Source organism: Balaenoptera ricei, chromosome 19 (genome assembly GCF_028023285.1).
Source record: "Balaenoptera ricei isolate mBalRic1 chromosome 19, mBalRic1.hap2, whole genome shotgun sequence".
NCBI lineage: Eukaryota > Metazoa > Chordata > Mammalia > Artiodactyla > Balaenopteridae > Balaenoptera > Balaenoptera ricei.
In genome coordinates, this window is record NC_082657.1 from 59,957,944 (window position 1) to 59,971,328 (window position 13,385).

Consider the following 13,385-nt stretch of genomic DNA (forward strand, 5'->3'; position numbering starts at 1 on the left):
CTGAAGACCTTACAGCTTCACCTACAGGAGTGTTTTTGGTTTTTTTAGTGAGGCTCTTAGCCTTTCGTCGTCCCAAAACAAGAAGTAACACCCTTTTCAAGGCATCGAAAGTCAGTTCAGTCTCTCTGCTCTAAAACAGCTTAGGTTGAGCACCTTTCAACAGGCTAATGAAAACCTCAGAGATGTGCCCGACCCCCTCCCAAGCTGGTCACACGACACTGAACACATCATTTCTGTGCCCTCGCTGTGAGCTAGACTCTGCAGGCCCCTTTCTGTTTTGGAGTCTCGTGTCAGCCTCCCGATACCCAGCCCCACCACTATGGCTGCAACTTGCTTTCGCCAGATGCAGATCCTCGGGAGGCGCCCTTTTGGGAGAGGGAAGCGGGGCTCCAGTTTTGTGACCGGCGGTGAGGGGAGGCTGTCTGCGCCCTTAACTCTTTGTTAGCCGAGCAGCCTGATGTTGTCCCCCTCGGGGTGCTCACTGAGGGTGGGGGAGGGACGAGGGCACGGCCCAGTGGCTGTGACACGAGGGCTCCGTGTTTGTGGGGAGGCACAGCAACCGGATTGCAAGGCCACGAAGATCCCAAGTGTGTTTGAGAATAAGCAGTGGGAAAAACCAGAATCCACTTTGGAAATTTCTAGCTTGCCCCAGATGACTCTTCATCGCCCTGTAGCCTCAGCCTCTGTGGGCTCTTTGCGTTGAAATTGGGTGTTGATTTTTTTTTTTTTTTTAAACTATAAAGCAAAGATACAGAACTGCTCCTTATAACTTAGGAGCTGCTTTTGTGTGTGTAGTAGGCACCATTAAGCGTGATTGTTAATGGTGTGTGGCCTGCGGGATCTTAGTTCCCGACCAGGGATCGAACCCGGGCCCCTAGCAGTGGAAGCATGGAATCCTAACCCCTGGACCACCAGGGAACTCCCAAGCATTATTCTTTATTCAGACCAACTGAAAGGTTTTCTCCTAAAATTCACGCTCTTTTGGTGGTTTTCCAGTTACCCCAGAAAGACCAGCACCTTTCTCCACCGTGTTCACCCTTTTGGTAAAGTCCAGGCCCATTACTGCTGTTCCCACTGTCCCTCTCTGCAACCAGGGGAACGGCCGCCCCCTCAAGGCTTCGTTCTCACGGGGAGCCTGGAGGTGCTTCCCGTGCTGTGCGTCGGGAAAACAGTGTGTGCGACGGAAAGCGGGCCAGAGAGCCGCTCACCTGCCCTTCGCAGCAGTCTACCTGCCCACCCCTTTTATTCGTGTATAAATTGGGGCGCTCAGACTGCAGCGAGAGAATCCCACGTTGGACTCCTGGAACTTCTCCTTGCTGACGCTACGTGAGACGTGGGCCCAACACAGATTTTTACTCAGAAAAACTTGGACAAGGAAAAATGAAATGAAAACCCAGCTAAGGAAGCAAGGCTCAGCTGGCAGCCTCCTCCTTGAGGGTGGTGGTCACCTTCCTGTCGCACACACCCTGCTCCCCTCCCTTTGTAAAGTCGTTTTCATAGGGGGAATGCTATCCAAATCATTCTGTTTACCTCGGGATTTCCTCTTTTTTATTACAACAGGCTGTGACGCCTGAGAGTATAAAAAATGTCAGCATTTTGACTCTGGGAAGATCGTCACCTTTGCTAACCTGTGCATTAAATAAAGTGGAGGGGAGGCATTTGGAAGGTGAAATAGGTCTTCTTCCAGAGCTACTCAGCTGGGAAAATTTTCAGCTGGTGGATTGAGTTGCTAGAAATTCTTTCGAGGTGGTATTGAGTGGAATTATTTTAAAATGCTTCAGTGTGTTTTTAGCATTTCTGTTCTCTCTGGTCTTCTGGCAGTGATACTGAATAACCTCGCTTGCAGCGTTTGTTCCTCTTGTCCTGCTGGATGACCTCAGGGAGAGTGGGAAGGCGAGCTCTTAGATGTGGTGTGTTTTCCACTTTCAGGTCTGTGGTTTACCAGCAGAGTTCAAAAGAATCTGCCACCCTGCAGCCGTTCTTCACGCTGCAGCTGGATATCCAGTCGGACAAGATACGCACCGTCCAGGATGCGTTGGAAAGCCTGGTGGCAAGAGAGTCTGTCCAGGGTTATACCACCAAAACCAAACAAGAGGTACGTTCACAGTTGGTCTTGGACCTTTATCTGGGGGCCCTCTGGGGTGGGCGAAAGAGCACAGACTCTGGAATGAGGAGAAGTGGGTTTGAGCTCTGCCTCTCAAATCGGTTGCTTAACTTTTTTTCTGGACTGAAAGCTTCCACATTCTGAGAATGAAATGGTTGAAACAGATGATCCTCCCAACTTCCCTTGGCTCTAAGTCATGAAATACAGGTCACGGTCTTTGGGGTTATTTATTCTGAGCTGTGTTTCATTTGCTGGCCATCCAGTCATGGCACCGTAGAGTGAATACCACCTCTGACAAAGGCCGATAGCTCATTCACATTCCTGATACCATAGAGCACAATTTCATGAGATAGTTAGGATATAAAAGATGTTCTAAAAGATGTTCTAATCTGGTTTGCATTTGATTGTAGATCTTCAAGGACGTTGAAAAATAGAAAGTAATTGTTGTGGTGCCTATTACTCTTTGATCTGAAAAAAAGATAGAGTCTTGAGTCTTTCAGTGTTCAGGAGTCAAGAGGAAGCGTGTCAGCTCCGTCGAGAGAGGCGATAGTTCTCTGCTCTCTGAGGGCTTGTTAGCTGCTGGCCGTCCAGATGCGCCGGTTGGGCCCGACTTCTCCGCAGTGGAGCCGCCGGTTGGGCCCGACTTCTCCGCAGTGGAGCCGCCGGTTGGGCCCGACTTCTCCGCAGTGGAGCCGCCGGTTGGGCCCGACTTCTCCGCAGTGGAGCCGCCGGTTGGGCCCGACTTCTCCGCAGTGGAGCGCGCCTTCTCCGTCATGTATCCTAGGTCGTGGCTGTGCATTCATAGAAGTGTGTTGGGGAGATGAATGTAGACTAGCTAGGGCGGTGCTTTCTTGAACAGTTAGAGTATTCCTGTGAGGCCTGATTTCAGTAGCCGTGTGTGATGGCTACAGGGTGAGCCAGCACGGCCCGGCGTAGGAAACCTGCCAACACCTCATGGGGCCGAGGGCCCTGCCCTTGCCTCGCAGCTCGGGCTCCATCCACGTGAAGAGGAGCAAAGGCGGGGTGTGGAGAGCTTCCGTCCGTCTGCTGCGGGTTGGTCAAGCCAGCCTCTCGGGGTATCTGCAGAAGTTAGGCCTAGTCCTCCCCCGTGTTTTCTAATTGCTTCTCATGGACAATTGTGTTCAGAAAGTAAAAGTGGTAGGAGCCGGAAGAGAATCCCGGCAGTTTTTCCTTAGAGAAGCGGTGGAACTTAATGGGAGAGAGAGAGCGGGTGCTTGTTCTCGGGAGGCCGGGTCGTGTACTGGCTGTGGGACTGTCCACCTGCTCGTCTGGGGCAGCCGTGGCTCCAGAGGAGGACTCGCCATCCCGGCCCCTCCCCACTGGAGCCGCCGATCCCGCTGGGGAGGCGGGCAGCCTTTCCCTGCGCTCCCAGGAGAGCCCTCTGGGGATATGTCTCTTTTCCTCGTTGGCGCCTGCTGCACTTAAACTGCTGTTTGGGCAGAGGTGGGTGGGGCGTGATGACTGAGGTAGCGGTGGCTGTGGTTGTTGGCCTGGGGTCAGAGGAGGGTGAGGAAAAGGTGATGGATTCTAGATGGCAGGTGTGGAGGAAGGAGTCACGGAAGAAGTGGCATCTCGGTGGAGCCTTGAAGACGGCAGAGAAGGCTGCTGGCCGTTCTCGCTCCATGGCGGTGGAAGCAGGTGTCTGAGGAAGGAGCTTGTACAGCGAGTCTGTGAAGAGCAAGTAACACATTTTCTGGAATGTGATTTTTTGATTTACTTTTCGAAGTACCTACTTTAATCTTACTAGGTTTTTAGGTCAAAAGTTGTTTTTCTGTGGGAACACAGAAAGGAAGATTGTGGGAAAATATGATTATACAAAATACTAGCTAAATAAAAAAGGTCTGGTTTTGTTGGGTGTTAGAAAGTGGCTCAGTTTCTCTGGAAACCCGGAACACTCAGTTAAGGATTTGAGATTAGCCCCTTAACGAACAGAATCGCGGGTCACTAGCACTGAGAAACCATCCCAGAGGTACTTTAGTCTGACTATCATTTTACAAGTGAGGAAGCTGGAGTCTTACATCGTCATCGCTGGTTTTGACTGTGGAACTGGAGTCACGCTTTTCTTCACTCACAATTCTTGTTGTATGTGAGACACTGGACTGCAGAGACTCAATGGGAATGTCGAGGTGATCGGGCTGTTTCCATGCCTGGGACCTCAGTCTGGGTGGGAAGACGGGCCGGAAAGGGTCTGCAACCCTAATAAACCAGGCGGCGGTGACCGCTAGGCTCGCTCCAGGTACCTTCAGCCAGATACGCGTGTAGTCCTCCGAAAGCTTTCTGGGTGTTTATTATATGCCGCTGTCTTTTGGATTGTTACGTGGACAAGTATTTCTAACGAAAGTATTCTCCGTCTAAATACCAGAAGCGTCAACACGTTTGCAGATACAGAGAACAGTACATAAAGGGGTTAAGTTTGCTTGTGAAGATGCATTTTAATAAAAAGCAGCGTTCAGTAGACCGTGCAAGTTCATAAGGGGCATTTTGAGTTGATAAAAGCGGAACTGTTATAAAACCAATGGTTACACTAAATAGCTTTAGAGTTATTTAGAGCGTCTAATTCAAGAAACACATTGGCTTCAGCTTTATCGCTACTGTGAGAGTTATTAAAAAATAAGTTAATACATATGTAATTCAAGGTATTACTAAGTTAGCATCTAAATTTTTATGCCAATTTAATGCCCTAGGACAAAGGTTCTTAACTTGGCTCAGGGACCTTTGGCACCCCCTGCAGTTGTGTCTGTAGAGATATATGCATTTTTCTAAGAAGAAGGTCAGTACCTCTCAAAAGATCCCATTAGATTCTCAGAAGATCCTGTGACTCAGGGAGCTTTGAGAAGCACTGCCCCGGAACATCTGAGTCTTGGAGCGGGACGTGGTGTGGTGTCTGCCGCTCGGAGTAAGATGGCGTTTCCCGTGTGCTTTGTGTGTCTCAGGTTGAGATCAGTCGAAGGGTGACTCTGGAAAAGCTCCCTCCTGTCCTCGTGCTGCACCTGAAACGGTTTGTTTACGAGAAGACAGGTGGATGTCAGAAGCTTATCAAAAATATTGAATATCCTGTGGACTTGGAAATTAGTAAAGGTAACGACTCTATAAGGCAAAAGCGTTTATGATGACGGTACTCTGGAAATCAGCCAGCTTCTTGATGCTTCAGCATCTTCTGTGTCATGTCAGGATTCAGAAGCTCTCTTTCATGACTTTTTTGTTTTAAATTTCTTGACTGTTAATAGACCTTTAGGTTAAAATTTCTTACTAAAATGGCCTTTTAAAATTAAAGGCAAAAATAAATAAACCATATGAAAATATTACTAGGTGAGAAAAATACTAAATATAAAAAGTTTATGGGTCAGTGGTAGAAAACACTTTTCCTTATGCTAAGTATTAACAGCTGCGTGGAGCAGCCAGCTGATTGGCTTTTTAGTGGACGGGGAGTGTTCCCCCTGCCCTCCAGCGGCAGGGACCCCGGCCTTAGAGCTGCAGCCCCAGCCCCGGGTCTCCGCCAGGTCTCCGGGGCTTGGCAGCTTGGGTACATCGTGGTGAAAGCACCTAGTTGTCTTGCTGAAAGTGAGCTTGAAGGAAAACTTTCCTGGAAAGCTTCAGAATTTGTGAGAAATGTTCTGTGCAAACATGAAGTTCGATCAGGAGCGTCACGAGCTAGAGGTGACTCTCGAAGTGTCCGGGTGCCTGGAGAACAGAAGAGAGGACATGGGGCATCGTCCCTGGTCTCCTGGAGGAGCAGACTACCGTCCTCCTCCTTCCTTCCTCCCCACGCTGCCCGGCACTGGCACCTGCCGGGCAGCGGGCCTGGGGTCACCATCGCTTCACCTGCACCCCAGGCACGTTGCATTTCCTTCCCCCTAAGATTCGGACTCTGGCTCTCAGCCCTGTTCTCACGAGTTGCCGCCTTCGGCTGATAGGTTTGCCTCCTGTGCCAGTTCATGGTCCGTTTGAGGACCAGAAAGGGGAAGAAACGCCAGCCGAAAATCATCTTACTGTTTATTGGAGTTTTGTGGTCTGACTCACGTGTAAAACATTTTAAACCTTAGGCTTTTCAGGGCTGCTTTGCTTTTGTTTTTTTTCTTTCCCATTTTTTAGAATATCTGCTTGTAAGGGGTTTCTAGCATGAGCTAGAGGCTCAGTATATGCCCCTGTCCTCTGATGGGTGGGTTCTGGTGACGTCCGTTATCACCCTGCAGCTGGTCTTCCTCACTGCTCAGTTTTTATGCAAATGAGGGGATGGAGTTCTGTTTGGTCTCCCTGGTCCACTGGGTGGGTTACTTGAATGGAGGCTGCTGTCTGCCCCTTTCTGGGAGCTCTGTGTGTCAGCGCTTTTATAGATTAAAGCTCTTGATATTTTGTTTTTCAGAACTGCTCTCTCCAGGGGTTAAAAATAAGAATTTTAAATGCCACAGAACCTATAGGCTATTTGCAGGTAAGTAAATTTGTACAACATTTTCCTATTAAAGCAATGATGAAAAGGTTTATACCCAGGCGCAGTTTTGTTGTAATGCCACTTAACGTAGAGAGTAGATTATTGGTATCCCTGTGGACTTTATAAGTCCGGAAATCATTTGAAAGTGTGCGTTTTACCTAAAATTTGGTGTGTTTGGAGTTTGACAGAATATTCTCTTGGCTCTAAAGCTCAGCCCAACGTGAGACGTCGTTTAACACGAGTGTCTCTGTCTTGGAGCCGGAGGTGTGGGGTTGCCAGGCTGGGAGCCCTCCCTGCTGCGGCCGTAGTGCCTGTAGGAGTGGGTGCTGAGGCGTGGCCCCAGCCAGGCTAGGGGAGCACGGGCTCTTCAGCCACCCACGACCTCCTGCCCGCCCCCTGCAGAGCTCCCCGCAGAGCCCGTCCGTCTTCTCCGCCTCCTGTCCTTCCATCCTTCTTTCTCTTTTACAGCCCGAGTCTTTTATGCCTTTGAGGCCTTACGTGTCTTTTAAGAGTTGCTGGTTGCAACAATCGTGTTTGCTTTTCTGGCCGTTTTTATTAGAATTTTCTAGCTGCTCTCCCACCGCTCCTTTGGTGTTGCCTTTGGTGAGCCTGTCTGTAATGACTGTTGTTTATTGGCCCTCACACGGTCATTGAGCATTTTCACTGGATACCTTCTGTGTAGTATCTCATTTAGTCCTTGCAGTGTCCTGAGAGGTACGTGGTGCTGTCCTCATTTTGTAAAAGGACAAACTGAAACTCATGGAGGAACGCTGGCCGCTCTGTGCCCTTAAGTGGCAGAGCAGAGCTTCCCACTCCTGCCCTCGGTCCACCCCTGAGCTCTTGGCATGTTGGATTGGGCCCTGGTCGGTGGGTGGGTTGGGTGCCAGGTTAGAAGGTGTTGGGCCCGGTTGGCCCTTTCTTCCCACCAGGACCTGCTCCCTCTGACTCGCTCTTCTCCCCGGAGGTGGCTGATGACGGCCTCACCCCAGCCTGCTGGGACCTGGTGGGCAACGCACTCCGGGGTGTAGCCACCCTCCCCATGACCTGCCTTGGGCTGGAAGCTCGGAGGCCTCTCTGTGGGCTTCCTCTGAGACCAGAGGGCCCCCAGGGTCCAACCTGGCTCCCTGGGGTTTGGTACTGAGGTCCCAGGTTGATGACGTGTTTCTCCGAGTCTCCCTGCAGCCTCCTTTGGGGCCCTGTCAGGGCAAGGTGATGATCAAGGGCAGGGTTAGCAAGTCTTGTCTCCTGGTCAGGGGGCCCTGGTGTGAGTGCACCCCTACCCCTCCCGCCCGCCCCGGCCCGGGGCTGCTTCTGGAGTCGCTCTCGCCTGCACCCCTGAATCCTCATGTGAGCCTTCTAATCTCAGAAATACGGTCACCGGATTGGTTGCAGTTTTCTGTAAACTGTGAGTAAAGAGGTACTTTTAAAAATGGTTTTGATTGCGGGACAAAACGAGTTAGTATAGTGCGTGAGCTTTTGGAAAACTCTCATTCTCAGCTCTGCTTCTGTGACGCGGGCTTGCTGCGCGTCTGTGACACATCACCACGTTAGGTACAGGTCTGCTGCTTGAGAAACCTGAATACGGGTAGAGCGCTTCTCTTCTGAATATTTAAAATGAAGTGTCGTAGAGGAAATGCAAATCAGTTAAACCCACAGGTCCTTTAAATCCTACTGACCTGGTCACTTTAAAAAAACCAAAACCAAGTCTGGTAGGTCTTAGAGGTGAAAATCCAGGACAGACGCCCCACAGCTGGATTTGGGGTCAGAGGGGCATGCTGGTGTCGGGGTTCCCCTTGCCCTGCGGCAGCCTCTCCATCGCCGTGGCCTGCAGGACTCGATGCAGCCGTGAGCTGGTGCTGGTTCCGTTGCTGGTTTCCCACCTGATGGCCCAACAGTCTTGCTGTCCCTCAGTGACCAGTCACGTTCGTCACCGGCAGGCCGGGGCCCCAGTGACCTCTGAGCCCCAGCAGAATGGCCTCCGTGCAGAGCCCGGCTGTGACCAGCCCAGGTCACTGGCTCACGGTGGATTTGGATGTCCCTACAAGTCGGAGAGCGCGCTGACGTTCAGGCTATTTATTGCCGAAATTTCGTACCAGATTGTGCCCCTCTCTCCAGGTGACTGTCCTTCATGCCACTCAACGGCAACGCACAGCTCACCCTGGCCACACTGCTGCCCCCCTCCCCGGAATGTCACTGGAGGCTGTTTCCCTCACACGGGGTCAGGTCTGCTGGTGGCCGGGCCACCTCCCAGCCCCTTCTCTGCATAGAAGCGGGGGGGGGATGTGCCCTTCCACTGTCTTCAATACCGTTTCAGCATCTTCCAACAGTTATATTTGTTTTAGACCTCTGACTCAGGCTTCCTGTTTGAATTACACAATTTTAATGAACAAGTACATGGCAGGTATTTTTTTCTGTTAAAACATGGTTGTAGAAAAATTGGAAATTTTTTCTAAAAGAAAAAAAGAGCAATGACTAGCATCTGCAGGGTGACTCCACAACTGCCCACTCAGCCCAGCTAACTGCGCTGGTGACCCTCCTGGGGCAGTGCTGTCCTTGTCACGGGTGACAAGAAAACCTCAGATTCTTGTTTTTTTCATGTAATGTAAGCATATTCTTACACCACCAAATACTTTTAATCTGGTCTGTGAAAAAATTCACCTTATTGTAATGTAATGCACTCAGCATTCCTTCTAGTGTGAATATAGGCTTTTGCATGTTTTCACTTTGTCCAAGATTGAGATACTCTGTTGAGAACAGTCTAGAAGTGGAATTGGCTGGATCAGGGCCTGATGTTTGGGCCTCGGTGTGCGTTCCCAGAGGGCCATTGGCTGATGGCTCTGCAGGGAGCGTCTCTGTGTCCTGCTTCCCAGGGGACTGTCTCCTGTATCAAGTCTTAAGGCGCTGGCGAGCCTGCCTACGGGGCTGACAGATGGGACGACCCCATTAGTTGACATTTCTTTTATAGTTTGTGAGATATTGAGCATTTTAAATATGTTATTAAGACATAGATGTATGACTTTGTATTGTAAATTGTTGAACGGTTTTGAGTTGAAACAGCCTTGCTTTGTATAATCCCACTTCTCTGTCCCACCTGCCTTGGTGCCAGGCCTTTCGTGGGACAGGCAGGCCTGTGGCGGGAGCAGGCGGGCACCTTAGGCGCTGGTGTGCGGAGCCGCTCTCACGGGCGCCCGGGCCCTCTCTTGCAGTGGTCTACCACCACGGCAGCAGCGCCACGGGCGGCCACTACACCACGGACGTCTTCCAGATCGGTCTCAACGGCTGGCTGCGCATCGACGACCAGACGGTCAAGGTGATTAACCAGTACCAGGTGGTGAAGCCCGCTGCCGAGCGCACAGCCTACCTCCTGTATTACCGCCGCGTGGACCTGCTGTAGCCGCCGCTGTGTGTGCCCGATGCTGCTTGTAGAGCACCGGCTCTCACCGACTCCCCTCCTCTCTTTAGTGGCTCTTTAGAGAGAAACTCTTTCTTCCTGTTGCAAAAATGGGCTAGAATGAAAGGAGACGCCTGGGGTTTGTGCACAACATAGTTTATGTTGACTTCTAACTTCCAAATCAAAATCATCTGGTTGAAACAGACTGTCGCTTGATTTAAGCAAATACACAAAAAACCACATTTCCGAAGTAATGCCGATTCCTGAGTAAGAAGGGGAACTTGCATTTGATTCCCAGTCTAACTGCATAGTAGAATAAATCCTGCACCAGCAACAACACTTGTAAATTTGTGAAAATGAATTTTATCTTTCCTTAAAAAAATAAATTTTTTAATCCATCACACTTTCCTCCCTCACCCTTTAGTTTTTGATAAATGATAAAAATGAGCCAGTTATCAGAGAAGAAATAGTTCTTACTTCAAAAGATAAACAAACACAAAAAATAAGTTGCTGGTTCCTAATAGGAAAAATACATTTTAATAATTGTGCGATGAGAAGCTGCTTACGTACACATTGCAGATCAAATATTTGGAGTTAAGATGTCAGTCACATAGATGGGTGATTGTAACTTTATTGCCATTAAAAGATTTCAAATTGCATTCATGCTTCTGTGTACACATAATGAAAAATGGGCAAAATAATGAAGATCGATAATTCCCTGCGTCTGCTGTCTAATTCTGCTGTCTGCTCTTCTACGATGCCGCGTCTCTAATTGTACACAGTTAGTGATAGCTAGGAGTATAAAGTTGTCGCCCATCAATAAAAATCACACAGTTGGTTTAAAGCTGCGTGTGTGGTGTTTCTTTGACGGCAAATGCCTTTTCCAGTAACCGGAGTTCAAGTGGGCAAGACTGGGCTGCTGGAATTAAAATAAGCCCCTGGGGCAGCCTGACGTGTTTGTGAAAGCTGACCCAAGCCCTCAGGTGATTCTTGTTTGCTATTTCCAAAGTTATTAACTCTAGTGATTTGGATAAATGAATTTTAAAAAATCTTCAAATAGCAGGAAAGAGGAGGTAAGCGCTCTCTCCATTGTTCTGTCGCCTGCACTGCTCAGTTCAAGGCGGGGGCGGACGCGGGTCATGGCTGAGGATCTTTGTCGTTGCCTGCTACCTGCGCCTCGGGTGCCGCCTCCAGATGTGGAAAGGAAGCCTTTCGAGATGGAGGAGACGGAGAGAAGAGCCGTCATACGTGTCAGGCCGCTCCCGGCAGCTCTCGTGCCCGTGGCACCCTGGTTCCAGAAGGCCCTGTGCAGGCCGCTCACAGCCTGTGTGCTGGGGTCCCCCGAGTAGCGGGTTTATATGGTCCAAGCCTCTCCCCCAAGCTCTTCCGCTTACCGTCCGCTGTCGCTAATTGTAGCCGTGTGCCACTGCAGGTTCGGAGCTTACTTCTAAAATTACAGTACTGTATAGCATAGGGAACTATACTCAGTATTGTGTAATAACCTAAAGGGAAGATTATCCGAAAAAGAATATATACACATATATAACTGAATCACTGTGCTGTACACCTGAAACACAGCATTGTAAATCAACTATACTTCAATAAATATATATATGTTTAAAAATAAAAAAAAAGTGCAGTTCTAACATTGCCCCCTTGGCCCGCCTGCCCTGCTGTAACCCTACTCTGATTTGCTTAGCTACTCACAAGTCATAATTAGCCTCTTATTAAAATAATGTACAATTCTTATGGAACATGTGGACTTCGGAAGCTAAATTAACTTTGGGGGATGCAGCCCATACCAGCAGTAACCCAGCCACATGTAGAATAAGGAGCCTGTTCTGAAGCCCGGCGTTGAGTTCTGCGTTGTGATCCGTGAGCCAGGTCGGGTCCGATCTGTACAAGTGGCTTATCTGTCCTGAGTATGCAGCCTGCATAAGCGATGTTGGCTAAGGTGTCCCCGTGAGTCAGTGAACGCCCTGTCCAGAACAAGGTCTCTCTCAGGGATCTGTAACAAGAGCCCGGACAGACAGTGCTGTTGTTGGTACACCAGCCTGCTTCCAAGTGTTAGAACACGTCTTGTGGATTCAGATGAGGAAATTTCCCCTCAAATGTCATTTGAGGGTCTCTACATAATCATTAAATTGCTAAGTTATATATTCTGTCAAGCCCAAAATATGTTGGAAACTGAGATACTAAGGCCCTCCCTTGGAAGGTCTTGTCTCTCTCAAAAGTGGTTAGAGATGAATTAAGTGCAGTGGGGCATCCAGTGTCTTGGTGACCCTGTAACGTGTGGAGGTACTGCATTCGCTTTTTAAAATTTATTTTATTTTTGGCTGTGTTGGGTCTTCATTGCTGTACGTGGGCTTTCTCTAGTTGCGGGTGAGCGGGGGCTACTCTTCGTTGCGGGGCTCGGGCTTCTCATTGCAGTGACTTCTCTTGTTGCAGAGCACGGGCTCTAGGTGCGTGGGCTTCAGTAGTTGTGACACGTGGGCTCAGTCGTTGCGGCTCGTGGGCTCTAGAGCACCGGCTCAGTAGTTGTGGCGCACGGGCTTAGTTGCTCCGCGGCATGTGGGATCTTCCCGGACCAGGGCTCGAACCCGTGTCCCCTGCATTGGCAGGCGGATTCTTAACCACTGCGCCATCAGGCACGTCCTGCATTCACTCTTCAGGCTGCTGTCCCCTCTGGCTCCTCGGACTTTTAGATTCAGCTGTCTGGTAGCCCTCCGATGGCTCCTCTGTTACCCTGTACATGAGTGTGTTGTCTGAAAGAGCATGCATAACCCCACACCCCCTAACAGCGCCAATGGTATTTACGACAGATAACAGCTTCCCAGTTTTCCTGTGCTTAAGTGGAATCAGCATGCCCAGCTGCAGACAAAGAGCAAAGCTCATAAAGGGGCCGAATATATAGCAAGGAGATGGCTAGCCTGGAGTTCTCGATTATCTGCATTTGGTCCCTGCAGTGATTGATTGGCCCTTGGATAGAAAATCCGATCATTCTAGCAAATCCAGTGCTTTCTAGGGTCCCAGGTGAATTGTGGGCCTATCCATGTTGTTCTTGACATTTTGAGCTAAATGTTTAGTGTTTCGTGCTGCAATTTTTAGTATTTTTATAATTCCAAGACTATTTCGTTGGCTGGGTCATTTACACTAAGAACTTGGCCCATTAACCTTGGTGTTGGGGATACAAATTTAGTGATTTTCCTTCATTAGCATTTGACATGTCTTTCTCAGTGTCTTTTAAACCACTGTGAATGCTAGGGTATCGTCAGAAGTACATCACAGGGAGATTTTTCTTTACTGTGTGAAATATTGCTAACAAGACTTGGAAGTTCTCTTACACGAAGAATGTAATCAGGTTTATCTGGTTGGTGTATTGTTTGCCCCAAGCCAAGAAAGTGCACGTGCCTCTTTCAGAAGGAAAGAATGAAAAATGG

At 49.4% G+C, this 13,385-nt stretch overlaps 1 protein-coding gene across 1 annotated transcript in view; it reads left to right on the forward strand.

The window, feature by feature from the left end:
* Positions 1-10,789, forward strand: part of USP10 (ubiquitin specific peptidase 10) — a 91,917-nt gene extending 81,128 nt beyond the window's left edge. The window contains exons 13-16 of the mRNA XM_059903775.1: positions 1,930-2,095; positions 5,059-5,203; positions 6,489-6,554; positions 9,761-10,789. Coding sequence (XP_059759758.1) covers positions 1,930-2,095; positions 5,059-5,203; positions 6,489-6,554; positions 9,761-9,948 — 565 coding nt within the window. The 3' untranslated portion in view covers positions 9,949-10,789. The remainder of the gene's footprint in view (positions 1-1,929; positions 2,096-5,058; positions 5,204-6,488; positions 6,555-9,760) is intronic.
* The last annotated feature ends 2,596 nt before the right edge of the window (positions 10,790-13,385 follow it).